The sequence below is a fragment of the Hirundo rustica genome, chromosome 3 (genome assembly GCF_015227805.2).
Source record: "Hirundo rustica isolate bHirRus1 chromosome 3, bHirRus1.pri.v3, whole genome shotgun sequence".
Lineage (NCBI taxonomy): Eukaryota > Metazoa > Chordata > Aves > Passeriformes > Hirundinidae > Hirundo > Hirundo rustica.
This window is the reverse complement of record NC_053452.1, coordinates 30,794,067-30,810,175: the sequence shown is the minus strand read 5'-3', so window position 1 is coordinate 30,810,175 and position 16,109 is coordinate 30,794,067. Positions and strand designations below refer to the sequence as shown.

General features: G+C 41.4%; 1 protein-coding gene across 5 annotated transcripts in view; it reads left to right on the top strand.

The window, feature by feature from the left end:
• Nucleotides 1-16,109, top strand: part of DAAM2 (dishevelled associated activator of morphogenesis 2) — a 197,814-nt gene that overhangs the window by 80,363 nt on the left and 101,342 nt on the right. For all 5 annotated transcript variants that reach the window (XM_040058620.2, XM_040058617.2, XM_058419770.1 and 2 more), the window contains one exon: nt 463-665. In XM_040058620.2, coding sequence (XP_039914554.1) covers nt 492-665 — 174 coding nt within the window. In that variant the 5' untranslated portion in view covers nt 463-491. The remainder of the gene's footprint in view (nt 1-462; nt 666-16,109) is intronic.

Below are 16,109 nucleotides of genomic sequence, written 5' to 3'. Positions count from 1 at the left end.
TTGTTCATTGTATTTTGATCAAATGGGATACCTTTGGATGATTCTTCCATGTGTTCTGAGTAAATTTTCCCGTACATACTTTTCTCCTTCTGATAGTTTCTTTCCTTTATTGTAGTAGTGACAGAAAGGCCAATACCAGCATTCTGTGGTAGCATTCAGCCTTGGCTACTAAGCATTGCTGATAAATCTGCCTGCTGGGATATTCCAGGCTGAGCTAGTAAAACCGTTTCAGAAAAACTGGGAGAAGCTATTCTACACTGCCATGGAAGAATGCATTAATACCATATGAAGGCCTAGCTATCTTATCTAGCTTGAGTGTTAATTTTGCTCTTTTGGGTATCAGATCCTTCTGCCCTCTTCTATCTGTTACTCCAGTGACAGGCATTGTAACTGCACAGCGCTGCACAGATTCAACAATCTTTTTTTATCACCTAATGTGTGTTATATTTTTTTTTCCTACAGAACATGATCAGAAGATAGCACTATACACCATGATCATGGCCCCCCGGAAGAGGAATCGTCATGCGTTGGGGTTTCTTTGTTGTTTTGGAGGTAGCGACCTCCCTGAAATCAACCTCAAGGACAATAATCCCCTCCAATTCCTTGAGTTTTCTGTCCCAATCCCACCAGCAGAAGAGCTCAATGCCAGATTTGCTGAACTCGTGGTAAGTTTCTACTGACAGATTGATATATTTATGAAGTGGATGAATCTTCCCTTTGAAGGAGTAAGAGGACTTAAGGGAGCTTCTATTGAAATTAGAGAACTTCTGTTGAAGCTTTTAAAAAACCCTTGTCATTCTTTTATGACTAGTTGCTTGGTAGGAGAAAGGTGTCAAGCAACAGGATGGATGATTGCGGCACTGGGTATAAGTACAACAAAATGTTTAAATGTGCATATTTATTCTCACAGCACTGTGTAGGATTGGGCATATTACAAGGAACTTCTCAAGTTCTCTAGAGACAACTGACAGTCAATTTCTTGTTTACAACTTTGGGATAAAATCTGCTGTATAGCATAATGCAGTGGAAAGTCTTAGGATTTGCAGATCTATTAAATGAGGACTATTTGATTTTGTTGATGAGTAGCATTCTGCTGGTGAGATATAAGAATCAGGTGACCATGCTAATTATGTTTCATCACACAGCTGCCTTCGAACCTTGAAATGGTGCTGTTGCAGCAACAGCCATAAACAGGAAGAGAAGGAATTATTTCAGATGAACTTTGTTGTTTGCTTTTGTGGTAAATGTTGCAGACTCCCGGAGCCAGACACTTGCTTTTCATGCCTGGCATCAAATGACTTCACTGTCTTTGTCTTCTTGTTCAGCCTGAATGCAAAACACAGGCAGAGGTCATAGGACTGGGTTGTTTTGCAAACTGTGTCGTAAAGGTGATGCCCGTTTGATGCAGCTGATTAGGTTTCTCATTACCATTCTGGAGCTTATGTAAAGGGAGCTATCCCTAAGTGTGTATATGCCAGAGGAGTGTGACTGAGGTGAGGAGTAGAACAGAAAATAGTGGATCTCAGCATTAGAGGAATTTGCCAGTAGTCTTTCTATGTTACACTTGTAACATTAGCCCAATAAATTCTTGTCCATGATCATAGCTTTGAAATGCTATAGCAATGAAAAGAACCATGTAATTTGCATATGCAGTTGGACGTTAGTATATGGGCAACTGTAGTGTGTTATATCAAATACAGGGACAGCTGTAGTTTGTCAGATCAGTGGTCTGAAGCCCAGGCTTCAGGTTCTAGATGGGGTCTAAAGCAAATGGCTGGAGAAAAAATATAAGGTATTGAATACTGTAAGTTGTGGCCATAAGGTGTTTTTTTTTTCCAGGATACTCTCCAACCCTCTAACAGTTTGCAGCTCAAGGACTTCCTCAGTCAAAAGTTGCATTCTGTGTACACAGTAAATTGGTAGTGGGTTTCTTTTCCATTGACTTTACACTTCCCCTCTACCATTAGCATTTTTAGTATTTTGTGGCAGGGGCATAGAAAGGATTTGCAACTGTTTCAACTGTTTGCAACAGGATTTGCAGCTGTTTCAAGAAGAATAACGTGCAGCAGAAGAGTCTACTTGCTTTGAATTAGTTTGCAAATGGAGAGTCTCCTCTTATGGAAATATTTCACAAAATTCTGGTCTATGTTTAGGTCAGTCTTCTTTTTATGTGAGGCTGCTTGAGTTCCTTTTAGAAAATGCTGCTATCTGACTGTGGAGAATTCCAGGTATCTCTCAAGAGTAGTAGTGTAACCTGCTGTCTGCTCTGCTGACAATTTATTTCTGGATGCTGCTTGACTGTTGGTTTTCACATGCAAAGCTTGAACTGCTCTATCAAAGGTCATCTCTCTCCAGTACCAAGATCCATTGAAGCATTCAATCTAGCCTTCCTCAAGGCATCAGCCACAGATGTGCTTTGCTCCTGAACTTGGCTTGCTAAACCTTGAACTTGTTTACCTTTGGGTCATGGTGAAAGACCTGCTTGAGTTGCTGCTGTACTTTTGCTTACTGAGAAGGGTATCAGTTTTATGAGGAATTTGAGAGTTTGTGGTAGTATTAATGATGCTTTTAACTTCTAGTTTTATGTCTGGCAAATACTGGTGTTCCATGTGCTTGCTTGTGGCAAAACAGCTCACAGCTGCCTTATGGAAGTCTATTAAAAAGTATAATTTATAATGTTTCTGGTGCAAAATTTAATGACAAGTGTATGTGATGATCTGTAAAAATTTTTGGCCCCAGTAGTTTGAGAGTTGTTGGTTTGTACTATAACTTATTAAATGTGCTGACAGCTTGTAACTGGCATATGCATTTCAAACAAATGAAGCCATTGAAATGAAAACAGATCATACTCAGTTCTTACATTTAATGATAGCACCCCAGCCATCATTGCATGAGAAGTGAGCTGGGAGAGAAAAGTGCTATTTTTCAGAAGGGTAATGATGTACATCACACATTTTTATAAAACAGCCAGATAGGAAGGCAGTGCATGTCCACAGGAGTTCCTGATCAGACAAGTAACATGAGAGCAGTTAAGGGCTTTACGTGTGAGAGAACCTGGGCTGAAAACTGGGCTGGCAAAATACAGACTTTGCCTAGAAGTGCTAGTTTGTCCACAGGTCTGGATTAATGTGTGTTCTATGAGACACTAAAATAAAACAGGCTACATCTGTATTGACAGCTCAGATGAGATTTTAATTGGATTAGAAAGATTCAGTCTGTAAGTGCACCAGTGTAAATCAGCGACCTGGAAGTGCCTGAGAGAGCTCTGTGCTGTGTGCTAGCTCCCTGCTGCTTATCCGTTAGGGTCTGCTCTGGGTGTGCTTGTACTATATAAAAACCAGATTTGAGTGCAAAGCCTTTTGACCCAAATCCCCAAGTGAAATGATGACACCACCATCATCTGAGATCTGTAGTGAGAAGAGCATTTGTGTTAGCTCCCTGTAGCAGGCCCAGGGGGTATAGCATCATCTTGCCATCTGCTCTGCAGAGGGTATAGTGAAACATTGGTGTGGTTAAATGAATTTTTAAAAGCCTTATTTTTCCTTGTTGTAGTTAAAATCTGGGGCATTTTCCCATGGATGAGTTAATGACAAGAAAAGCTGAGCATAGCTGTGCTGGAGAAGTCTCCCTTGTGATGAATTTTCCAATCCAGTAAATATTCAGTATGTTTCTACCTCCCTTTCAGAGGAAAACTGGCATTTTGAGGACCAGGAGCATGTCTTCTGCTGTTGTTGTGCTACTTAAACTAGTACCATGAAAAGCGAATTTGAAAATGTCCATTTTTCAAGGGGAAGAAATTAGGAATGTGTTGGGAGTCTTTATTTGTCACGTGACCCATTCCAAGCTCTCAAACTTCCTTCTGTAGTCTCCAGACTGAGGCAGGTACGCCTGTGCAAGCTGCTCTGTTTGGGAGATGTACCCAGATCATCCAGCTGCCTGACTGGACTCTGAGCAAGGCAGTGACTGTGGTATGATAAGCTGATGATGATTTCAGCTGAAATGCCTGCTCTCATTGCCACTCAACCAGAAAAATAATTCTAGTATGAATCCTAGGCTTATACGTTACTTGAAGCTGGATGCTCTGTTTATGCCTTGTCTGATCAATTAGATAATTAAAACAGAAAGAGTTACTCCTGATAGGTCCTAAGTTCTATCTTGATTTATTCCATTGGGAACATGTGCAGAGAGTAGGTCTGAACAAAGATGATGGTTTATGGTGATTTGGAATGATTTGGTTTGGGCTAAGACAGGAGATGAGGTACCAGCTCTCGGGCCATCTGCTGGCAGTGACTGCCTTGGGATTAATGCAGTGGTAACAGTACAGGTAAGTCCTTATCAAAGTCTAGATGCACAAAATACAAAGCAAACAAAAATATTTGGGACAAAAGTTTTGCACCCCAAAGGCTGCTTTTGTGAAAGAGGTTAGAACAGCTGGCTTTAGCATGTGCCCCTCAGTGAACAGAGAGAGAAGCTCTAGGCAGCAGGGTGTGTGGACCTTGCAAATGGTAAAACTGACCCTACCTGACTATTGAGGCTGATGTGACCAGCATCACTTCTGCGTCCATACTGCCATGTAGTGGTAAAGTACTGCTGCAGATGGTGGTCTGTCGGCAGGCTCCAAAAGGGTTTTGTGCCTGCTGGCAAAAATATTTGTGCCAGACACATGTTTTTTCTTTGTACAGATTTATTGACTGAACAGAAGAATCTGGAAGAACTATTGTAAGGCAAAGGGAAATAGCTTTTTTTCATGGAACAGTTTCTCCATGTCCTTGTTCATATTTGTTAGCGCCAGTGTATTCTTGTCATAGTAGATTCTGATACTTTATGCTCATTGTTGGAAACCAGGACTCTTCTTGGTGGTGTGCTGCTTCACACTAAAGATTTTGCTGTCTAGATCTCTTATAACAGCAGCCTGATCCCAAATTGGAGCTCAGACCATATCAAGAAGGGTGACTTAAATGCTGGCAATACAGTAAAACCAGAAAAATGTGAAGAATGCTGGCACAGAGGAAAGAGCAGTGTGAAAAGCTTGTGCTTTTGTTGTTTTCTGTTTTGTTAGTGACTGTGAGATGGTCATGGTATTTGAGAAGGTGGAGTGCAAGACTCTCTATTTTGAGATGCAAGGTCCTTGGGGAAAAGGAATTGCTTTTGAGTTTACATTTTCAAAGTTAATAGTATTGTTATATCCTCCAAATTTGAATGAATTACCTTTAGCACATTAGAGTCTTATACTGGGGAAGATTTGAGAAATGCTTACTGTTATACTTTTGTTGTCTTATCTGCCTTTAAAGTACTCTCACATTTAGCTCAGGTGGGATATTGACTGGAATTCCCTGTCATGGTTTCTCTTATGTTTCTTTTGAATCCATTTCATTTTCAGTTTGGGAGGGGTTTTTTTGGTTGGTTTTTTTTTTTTTTTTTGGTTGGTTTGTTTGTTTGTTTGTTTTGTTTTTTGTTTGTTTTTGTTTTTTGTTTTGTTTTGTTTTTTAATTTTTAAATTTACTTTATTTTTTTTTTCTCTGAGTCCCTAAGGAAGAGGCTTTGTTGACTTTCTGTGTTTACAAAACCTTTTTGTCCATATTGCTATTTACTGTCTTCACAGGTTTTTCCAGAACAAAACTCAATCGGTACTTTTGGCATAAAATCTAAAAGTACATTATTTACAGTTGAGGAGCAGCCTAAATACTTATGAACTCTCTATATTTGAAAAATTTAGAATTATCCACCATCTCTTGGGCCTGCCTTTAAACTTCTTCTCATCCATTGAATTGCTGAGAGAGATAGGTTGCTGCTCAGGCGAGGCAGCCTACACTCTGCTCTCTCTCACTCTCCAGATCCAGCATTCCGTTCCTATTGCAAACCCCAGAATTTTGTAGAGAAGATGCATATGGAACTGCTATGCATTCCTGAATAATAAGTCCACTGGAAATCAAGCCCATACTTTCCCGGTAATATTGCCTGAGTGCAATTAAATGAAGATGGAAGCAAGTGCTGGATCAAGGTCTCTGTCCTTCTCTCAGCCCATTCTGGGAACCATAATTGAAACAGTAACCTTGGTTTCTGTCTGTGATAATCTGCAACAGCAACCTCAAGAACATGGAACCATGTCCCTTCTTGACACAGCCCAAAATTCAACTCTTAGTATTTCATCTCATCATCTTATCACCTCTGATTTCATTATATTTATTAATGACTGCCACAGCATCAAAGTTGTCTCACTTTCTGAATTAAAGACAAACTAGCCAAGGTATCTAGATGGAAAAAATGGCAGTGAACGAATACCTTCCTAAATAAATCAGTGTCTTCATCTTCTCCTGAAATAGAACTATGGAAGTAGTGTGAAGTATGCTCCTGTTCTGTTATGTCCCTGTTACTCTTGATTTCTCAACACACCAGGGTAGTATTCGTGAGCACTTTAGTGCTGGAATGATGAAAGGACTTGATTAGTGTTCTCTGAGTACACGAGCCATCCACATAGCTGGTATGTGCTAATTCTCTCAGCACTGAGGCAAAGGAAACAGTGGAGTCACCATAGACATGCTTCTTTTAGCATTGGATGAAGTGACCAGTAGCATCTGTTCTAATCAGAAAATTCTGATCTTTGCTTACTCTGTGTAATTTCTCCGCATCTGTTCCTTCTCTACCTTAAAAGAGAGTAAAATTCTATGATTGTTGTCTTGTTTCCCAGAGGAGAGAAAGTTGAGAACAGGAAGGAAAAGAGTTTTATATTAAAAGAGTTTTATATTACCTTACTTTATATTAAAGTAAGGTAAAGCATGGAAGTATCTGCGAATTTGTCTATTTATTTTGTCAAAGGAAGCAAAGCCATTTCTCAACAAGGCATCAGTGCGGCACACACTGGATAACATACCTTCAGCAGCTACAGGGAGATGAGATCCAAACCTAAACAGCTGTAGTAATGCTTTCTGCTGCAAACAGCTGACTTTGAAGGAGCAAGTTCCCTTCATGCCTGTTTCTCCCTTGCAGACCATTTAGTGTAATGGATAGAACATAAAGCTTAGATGAAAACTAGGCTTCATCACATTGAAAAAGTACTCCCACATATCACTGGTCCCACTCAAGCTTGCCAAGTCCTAACTGTGGCAGTGTTCGTGAGGCCCCTTTTTGGCTCTGCAACCTGCAGGAGTATTTGTGTGGTAAAAAGTACAAGAAATGCTTTCACTGTGATCTTTCATGTGAATATAGACAATATATGTCAATGAATATAGGAAGAAGAGGGCATCAGCTGTGTTTCTATGTGTTTGCTCCTCCAATTCCCTTGTAATATTTCTGGGAAGCAGAGATGCAGAGTTGTCTCTTGGCTCTCAGTATGGACCAACACCTTTCCAGAAAAGTAACCTCTGTGTCTGAAGCATATTTAAGTCCTTCGTTTCTCACTGAAAGATGACTTAGAAAGACATGCATGTTAGGTCCCTGCTTCAACCCCCAAACACTTGTCACGTGTATTGATAATTGTATTTACTCTCATTTAAGTTCAGGCATGTTACCAAGATCTGAGTGTTTAGTTTCAAATTATTAGTCTTTTGAGTCATTCTGTCCTAATGCTGGATTAATTTGAATGCAGGGATTTACTTTCCATGTCACTTGCCCTGCATGTAAATCATCATTTCAGACTATTCCTCTGACCAGCCCACAGCTTTGACTTGTTGCTAAATGCAAATTTCTATGCAACCATAATTTAAAGGTCCCTCTATTCTGTTTTGCCCATAAGAGGAAGTTATTTAATTCCCTGTGCCCATCCCTCATCCCTTCTGTGCTTCTCTGTAATTAATTAATCTACCTAATCTGTCAGGAAGTGTAATGCCAAACACGATTGACAGCTGGAGAGGTCCTTCATTTTTATTTGTATTTGATGACCTCTGACTTCAGCAAACTAGGAGACTTTGGCTCAGTGGAGACTCCCCACCCCAGTTATTACTTCCTTTCTTGCACTTAATGAGATGAACCAGTGGAGGTTGTAGGAAAATGCTGCTGTGAGGCCAAGGCAGAATTTTCCTGACAGGAGGCTCATATCCAGGAAGAAGTCTTGGTGTTGCCCTCTGAGTAGAAGGTGCTGTATCTGAAAGCAGAACAAAAGAAAACTTTGAGTCAGCAAATTACTTTCTTCACTGATGGTGGCCAGGCCGCAAAACCTTCCCTTTCTCTTGGGTTAGTTTATAGTTGTCAGATCGATAGTTCTCATGCACTCAGATAGATTTGTCTTCTGTTATAATAATGGCAAATGAACTGAGCGGTTTAAAATTTCTGAAGCAAAGGGTACTGAGGCTCAGAAGGCAAAATATTTTAATGGTGTCAAAGTCTGTCTAGTTTTGCACAAAATTCCAATTTTGGACTATGTCCAGCATAGTCCAAAAATTGTGCATACTCAGGATTCCTCTTTTCTTTTTTAACTTTACACACAGGGGATATGTTTCTTCTTTTTCTTTTTCATTATGAAAAAGCAGAGAAGCTTTTTCATAATGTTGGGTCTGCTTTACATGTGTCCCATTTGCAATACATGTGCACAAATCCCTGATTTTAATATCACTACGTAGAAACTTTCTGTAGTTATTCAAGTCCAAATCCATAAGAGGTATTGCATTTTATGCTTTGTGGCAGAGACAGCTTCCCCTTTCAGGTGCTCACCTATGTATGGATTCCTGTGATAGGGACAGGCTTATGGCCCTGAGTGCAGCACCAACACTTTCTCACTGTAGGCTCCCTTCCAGTAGGTGCAGCTGGTTGGCAGCTCCCAGCTCCCTGACCAGCTGTGTAAGAAGCTGCAGTCACTGTGCTGCAAATGTGAGAGGCACAGATGCTGGGACAGGAGCAGGAGATGGGAGCCAGGTCTCACACTCTGTGTCTGAGAGTCAATAGGGTTGTGTAAACAAATGTAAATCCAGACCTGGTCTTATGTGAGAGATTTTGGATGTGAGGAAGATGGGGGCATTACCAAAGTACCTGTGCAGTTTTAAGGATTTTGTACAGGCATACACTGTGTTTTAGATCTTGTTGCTTTGCTACAGAGCTTATGAACAGATGTACCCAATGGAAACCAGTTCAGTTTCACTGAAGACAGTAGTGGAGTTACATTATTCTCCATGTGTCTGTGGTGGTTGTTGGCTTCTGAATACCCCAAGAAGAGCATACTTCTTTGCCTTTCTGAAAAGTGTGAAGGGTCATGGTCACGGTTGGAGTACTTGAAGGGAACATCTGAGTGTGTTCTGAGAATGATTTACTTATAGTAGACATGAAACACCTGAGGAAGCTCTCACAGGACTACGTATTTTTAACAGGGCAGTGCTGTTGTTCCATGGGAACATGCAGGGAAATGCATGTAGTACATCTAGGGCAAAAGAGGAGAGGTATGGGATTTTGGGAGCACAGTAGATGTGTAGCTTGGGATGTGGAAGGAGGGAAAAGAGCAGATCTACCACTAGAGGATGGAAATGCTAAGTTGTCAATCTTATGTCTTCCCTCTATTGAATGCTCGAGCGCTGTCATGATATCCTAACCCTGAAATCATGGATAGGATTACGCTTGGATGCATGGATAGGATATGCTTGATGTTCAGAAATCTTGTGTCCGTGTGTTTCTAACACCTTTATCACTTGATTTGCTAATATTATCATGTTTTGGCATAGCTGCAAGTGTTAGGCAGCATAACATAAAAAGAAAAAAATAACTTAAAGCTCTAATCTTTTTGTAGAGTGGAGTGGCCTTTTTCCTTAGTAAGACCTAATAAATATTTGAATGGTTTTTGTGTTCCACTATGGCTATAACAAAGTGTCAGCAACTTTCTGGATTGAGCCTGAAGGCTGCTGAAGTGATAAAACACTGAGATGATATTGATAGTAGGAGTCATACGTGCTAGCTGGAAAGATCAAATTACCTTATCTCTCTTTCATCTTTCTGGAACTTTTCCAGCTGTAGTTTGACGGACACAGAATAGAAAATTTTCTACCCTTCTCCTAGAATTGTGCCAGCATTCTCATGTGTTTCCTGCCACTTTGGCTGTGACTTAGAGAGGGGGCTCTCTTCCGTAGAAGTAGCATAAAGAGCAGCGGCAGAGGGATGTCCCGTTGTCCCAACATTTTGGAATGGCTTCTCCGAGTTTGATTCCTGCCCTTCTGCAGTTTCTATCCTTTAATTCTCTTCATTAGTGTCTTACGTTTCCCAGAGTTGTATTTGATGGGTTAGAAATCTATTATTAGGACCTCATTCCTCACCTTTTGGAGAGAATATTTGAATCTAGGTTTGGTCTGCTAAGGAAAGGTGAGAGATTGTTATAGATAAGATAATGAAGGTAATAAGGGATGAGAAGGCACCACCCAGAAACACATCTGCGAGAAATGACAAGAGGAAAGTACTCTGTGTTTCAAAGACCACGTTGACCAGACTGTAACTGGACAGGGGATTGTGATAAGAAGGGTAAGTGTCTTCCACAGTGTTGAAGAAGAAAACACAACAAATGAAGCAGCTGTGGTGCTGAAGAGAGAGTGAAGACCAATGGCAAATATGGAGGTGATATGGAATAAATGCTAGGCCAAGATGATCTTTTGGCTGTGCTTCTGGAGTGAATGCACAGTGATGAAGGGAGGTTGAATGACAGATGTCCATTTCTTCTGCAGCTTATAGAGGAAGGGTCAGATCTGAGATGCTGTAGGAGGTATGTTTTGATACTTGGCCTGATGTCAGCAAGAAAGGGCAAGCCAGATCCCTCCAGCAATGAAGACCTTATAAATTTGTAATAATTTTTAATAATTCCTCACCTGAAGCTGGGGAAGCAGTGACGTTTTGCAGTGAAGAGAAGAAGTTGAGAAACAGGATGGGATGTAAGTGTCTAGCCAGATAGTAGTTATCTTTAGGGAGGTAGACTGTAGCTGGGGTTTGAGAGGCACTGTTAACAAAATAAGATAATTGAATGGAGAAGAAGATAACGATCATGAAGTGTCATCTGTTTAGTATGTTGAGTAAGATTAGTTTCTGTAGTTGCTCACCTAGTAACAATTTGTATCAGATATAATCATGGCTCAGATAGTGTATCATACAGCCTGGAGGAGAGTGGGGGAAAGGGGTTTCTAATTATGTCATGTCTCTGTGCCCTTCTATAGGGGGTTTCTATCTTTAAATAGTACTCAAGGTTGTTTATCATTCAGGGGACCTATTAGGGTGATTTGAGTTTGCTCTTCCAGTGTTGGAGGCAAATGGCCTCTTCTTTGCCTGGTGTGCAAGGCTCCAAAGTGGGGAGCACAAGGTGCTACAGGTGAGGTGGATGGAGTAGCACCTTTTTAGGACAGAAGGTTTTCAGGTCAGCAGTTTCCTGACACCTTCCTCCACACTAGGTAAGTAGAAGCTTTTGGTGTCACTAAATACAGCAGAGGTCCTTCTGTTCATCCTTCAGCACCAGGTGGGAGCAGCTCATGGAAAGCAAGTGTCAGAAGGTGCTTTTTCTGTCACTCATCACACCAGACTGCCTCCACAGCTGCTCTGTTTTGATGTTTTTTATTCTTAGGAAGTACAGACAGATGCCTTCCACCTGGCACTGTAACAGCACTGACCCAGGGCTTTTAACATTAGGTACCTTGTTGTCTGTAAGCTTGATGGGAGGAAAACTTTCCAAGAACGTTGCATTTTCCTAGCTACTCCTGCAAATTTACACAACTAAATCTGTGCATTTTTGAGATTTTTTTTCCCTTGTGTGAAACAGGGAATAGTAATGCTTCTTAGGCCAGTTTTAATGTATCATTTTAGCCAGATCGAAAAGGTGCTGAAAAAATGAAGCATGTATAGATTGCAGGCAGTACAGGAGTCTTCCGGTGGCAAATGTGTTGTATTTGAAGAACTTGGGAGCAAATCTCTGTTACTGCCTCCTGTCATAGTCATTGCCCTGCTCTTATCTACTTGTTCCTTTTTTAGGGAGAGTCTGATGCAAGACTCTACTGCCTTCCTGTAGCCTCAGTAGTGTATGCAAAAAGGCCCTAGTCAACATTTGTACATTCTATGCACTTTTACATTAAAAACACTTAGGGGCGTCTTTTAATTTTGCAGTGTCCCATCATTTGTTGACCACATAAAGGGAAAGACTGCCCACACTTAACAACCTTTGGAAAAGGGTAGCAGTGTGCACAACAGTGTTATGCAATAGTTTACTAGGTGGAGGCTTGAAGAATAACTTCTCCAAAGGAAATTACAAGGGGAAAGCAGATTGCAGTTTGGAAGGTGTCCAGGGAGATCCCTGAGTCATGGAAAATCTGTTGGGATTGCTTTAATGGCTGTGTTTCAGCATTACATCTTGAATAGAGAGAAACAGCTGCAGGAGTTTGTTGGTTGGTGTGAAGTTGTTGGCTTATACATTAATGATGTGGAAGAACTTTGGATTACAAATGCTTAACCAGATAATAAATGCAATTGTGATTTGTTGTTAGGAGACTATGCAAGGCACATGCTCATTCTTCTCTTATTCCTTTTTGCTGTATTTTGGGAAAATTTCTGATAATTTCTTTAGTAGAAATATTGAGAGAAAAACATCTAAGCTGGTGTTTTCTTAAGCCTAGTGATGTCAGTGCAGTAGTTTCTGTTCTGCTTATCAGAATACTTGAGCAATGAGACAGGACAGGGTGTGAGTGAATAACCAAATATACTGTCATGCCTTCAATTCACTGTTTGACTATGGAAATACTCTGTTTATGTGAGGGAAGAGAATTGTGGAATTTCCCTCTTCAACCCAGAGGAGATAGCAGAGGCCTCGTATGTGGATGATATTCTAGCTGGTCTGGACTGATTAGTAGTAGATGTAGATCATCTCTGTTTATTGAAGTAGAAGTTAACAATTTGTGAAAAAGAGACTATTCTATGTCAGAAGTCTGTGCTGTAGATTATAGAGTGAGCCATTTTTGGAGGTGTTTAACCTCAGAAGTTTAGTCTGTTACAGTTTAAAAGAGGTTATTTAATTAATATTTTCCACTGGTGTAAATCCAGAGTAAGTCCACTCAATTTAATGGAGTTTGGGGTATTCTGGTTTCTGGTTTGCTGCACTACCAAATTTGGAATAATAACTCAGAGGGCAAGAGAAAACTAAAGCTAGCTTCTGATTTTGCTTTTGTCTGCGTAAACCTGAACTTCTGCCAATAAATGATGTTGCTTTACTGGAGTTCCTTTGGGTTTACTCTGCATATAAGCTTGAGCATGTGTTTCTAAGCTGCACAACCAAAGCTCAACAAGATGTTAATTTTGCTCATTAAATTCTTAACCAGCCTCTCAGTTCCTCCTGCCCTTTTACGTAAAATTTTATCAGATATTTAAAGGTCAGCCAAGCTCTGTCTTACCCTTGTTTCCTCTATAGGGGCATATGGCAAATAGGATACACACAAGAGGATAAAGCTGTGAGGGGAGGAGTAGGTGGCACTGACGCCCCTGGAAATTCAGCCTGCCTTTTGGCACAGCAGTAGCAATCCCCAGCCCACATTTTGAAGGTTGAGCCAGCAGGACTGTGTTTGGGCAGGAAGTGATCAGAGAGGTGTGTGCCTGTGTGCTTTGGCACAGTCTAGACTGTGAATTGCTCCAGCCTAGGAACCTCCTCTGAACTCATTAGTATTAAAACAGAACAGAGGGGACTTTGTAGGGACGGAGAGGGTGTGGAAGGCGGAAAGGTAGCACTTTAGATGGCAGTTTCCTAACAACCTTTCCCACAGCTACCTTCCCATACAGGGTCTCAGTTAGAGGACCTTGGCATGAAAAACAAACCCTGGCACAGGGAGGGGGAAGGGAGGGAGGAAATGAGGGGAGGGGAGGGAAAGGAAATAAGGGGCGGAAAATGGGCACTGTGCTGAAACAGCAGTTTTTATTTTTATTTAGTGTTATATATGCTGATACTAGAAGCTCTGTTTGAGAAGGCATTTGGTACCGTGTATAATCAGAATGTGGAGGTAAATTTGGTACTTGTACCAGAGGACTTGCAACCTGTCAGGGTGAAAAAATGTATCAAGGAGATGTATAACAGCTCAAGTTCTGTTTGGTGTTTTCATTTAATTGTCTGGGTGGTGAAATACAGAGCACATCTATTAGAAGATTATCATCAACGTGATCCAGGAAACTCTTGGATTGCTTATGCCCTGCTGTGTTATCCCTCCTGCAGGTATCTGAGTGGTTGAAGTCCCCAGGCAGACTGGGGTCTGTGGCTGTGGGGCTGCTCCTGTCTGCCTATAGAAGGACTTCCTGGTCAGGCAGCCTACAGCAGACTCCCCTAGAATGTCACTTGTCCCTGTCCTCCCTTTAACCTGACCCATAAGCTCCTAGTCAGCTCCTCATCCATCCCCAGGTGGCACTTCTTGAATTCCTGCTGGTTACTGGCATAGAGGGCACCACTACCTCCTCACCATCTCTACTTTAAGTGTCTTCCATTCTAACTAATAGGAGCCATCCTACCACACCTCTGTGATGTCAGTGAGAGTTGATTTACCAGATCAAACTGGCCCTTTCAAACCCCTTCCCTTTCACCGGGAGAACTGATGGAAAAGCTACCTGCCCTCCAGAGGCCCTTACCACAGCTCCCAGAGCTCTGTAATCCCTCTGTATACTCCTCAGATGGCTCCTGCTCATATCATATCCTATGCCCCCTTGGAACAACAGCAGTGGATAATAGCCAGTAGACCACGTGAGGCTTGGTAGTCTCTCAGTGATATCCCCAATATGAACCCTCAGTGAGCAGCGTATCTCTCTAGAGTGTGTCACTGGGCACATATCCATATTATGGATATGTTAAAAGATAAGGTTAGAACAAGCTGGGAAAATTGTGTGAAAAAATGATGGCATTGAATGCTGGCAGTTAAAACTGCTTCTAATAGCAAGTCTGGCAATTCAGGATGGAAAGCAGCCAGGTGCAATTTTTGAGAGAAAAAACTAGGGATTATAGTTGGGCATGAGTGGACAAAAGTCATGCAGGTTTGAGGGTTTTCATAAAAAATAAAAGGTCATTGACTTATGGAATATGTGGAGTATACAACCAGAAGGACAGTCTGGAAGACAGATGAAATAAACTTTGCACTCAGCTTTGGTAAGCTGGAACACTGTCCTCACTTTTGAACAGTGCAATTCAAGAGAGATACTTTGACCGGGTAAAGGCCAGAAGTCAATCAGAAGAGGAATGAGAGATCCAGAGGACAGAGGCTCTAAGAAAGACTGAAGGAGATGGGTTTGTTTAGCCTCAAAAGAGGAGACTGAGAAGGGACATTACAGCAGTCTTTAACAGCCTCAGAAACTGTTATCAAGAGGAAGGAAAAAAAATCTGCTCACCACATTAGTGGTTGATAGGGCCGGAAGTAATAGGCTTAAATTGCAGCAGCAGGGATTTAGATTAGACATGAGCCTGACTATTCAGTTTTCATCCTTGTCCCTCTCATTGGGCTCATTTAAATTTACTGGCATGGACATGCAGCCCACCTTAACAGAAAAAGCTGTGGTGATAGACAGCTGTTTTATATTATTGTTCTCATGTGCCCATCCATACCCATGGAATGTCCCTCTTGCTCTACCTGTACTATAGCCCTGCATATGAGAGTGCATGTCTGGGTCTTGATCTTTTTCTCTCTATAAACACCTGTGTGTATTGTTGCATGAAGAGGTACTGGTTTTCCTCATTCTTTCTCTTTCTGTTTGGCCTAGCAGATTGTTTTCTCATGCATGTGGTTTGCCTGCGAAGGACAGAAAAATGAATGGCAGGTGCTGTTTCAAGTGGCCTGTGAGAGGGGATTGCCACAACAGGCCTTGCTGATTGGGTGTACTTGTGTGCTGTCAAGTCACAGAGAACTTTGAGGAGTAGGAGAGGGACAGGATTTAGCTCTTCTCCAGGAAACAAGGAAGCAATTACCCATGATTACGAAGGGGAAAAGAAAGCAGTATAATGAGGGGTGCGTTTGGGTGTGAGAGGGAGCCCTGTTAGCTGACTTTCTGTGTGAAGAATTTCTCTACCAAAAAGCAATGCCCTTGATGGATGAAAGTCTTACGCTGCTGTTAAGCCTTAAGAATGAGTAACTTCTGTGTTGGCAGGGTAGAGGAGAAACACATCTTGCAGTATGTAAATATCAGGTGCTTTCTGTCTTGCAGTGTTA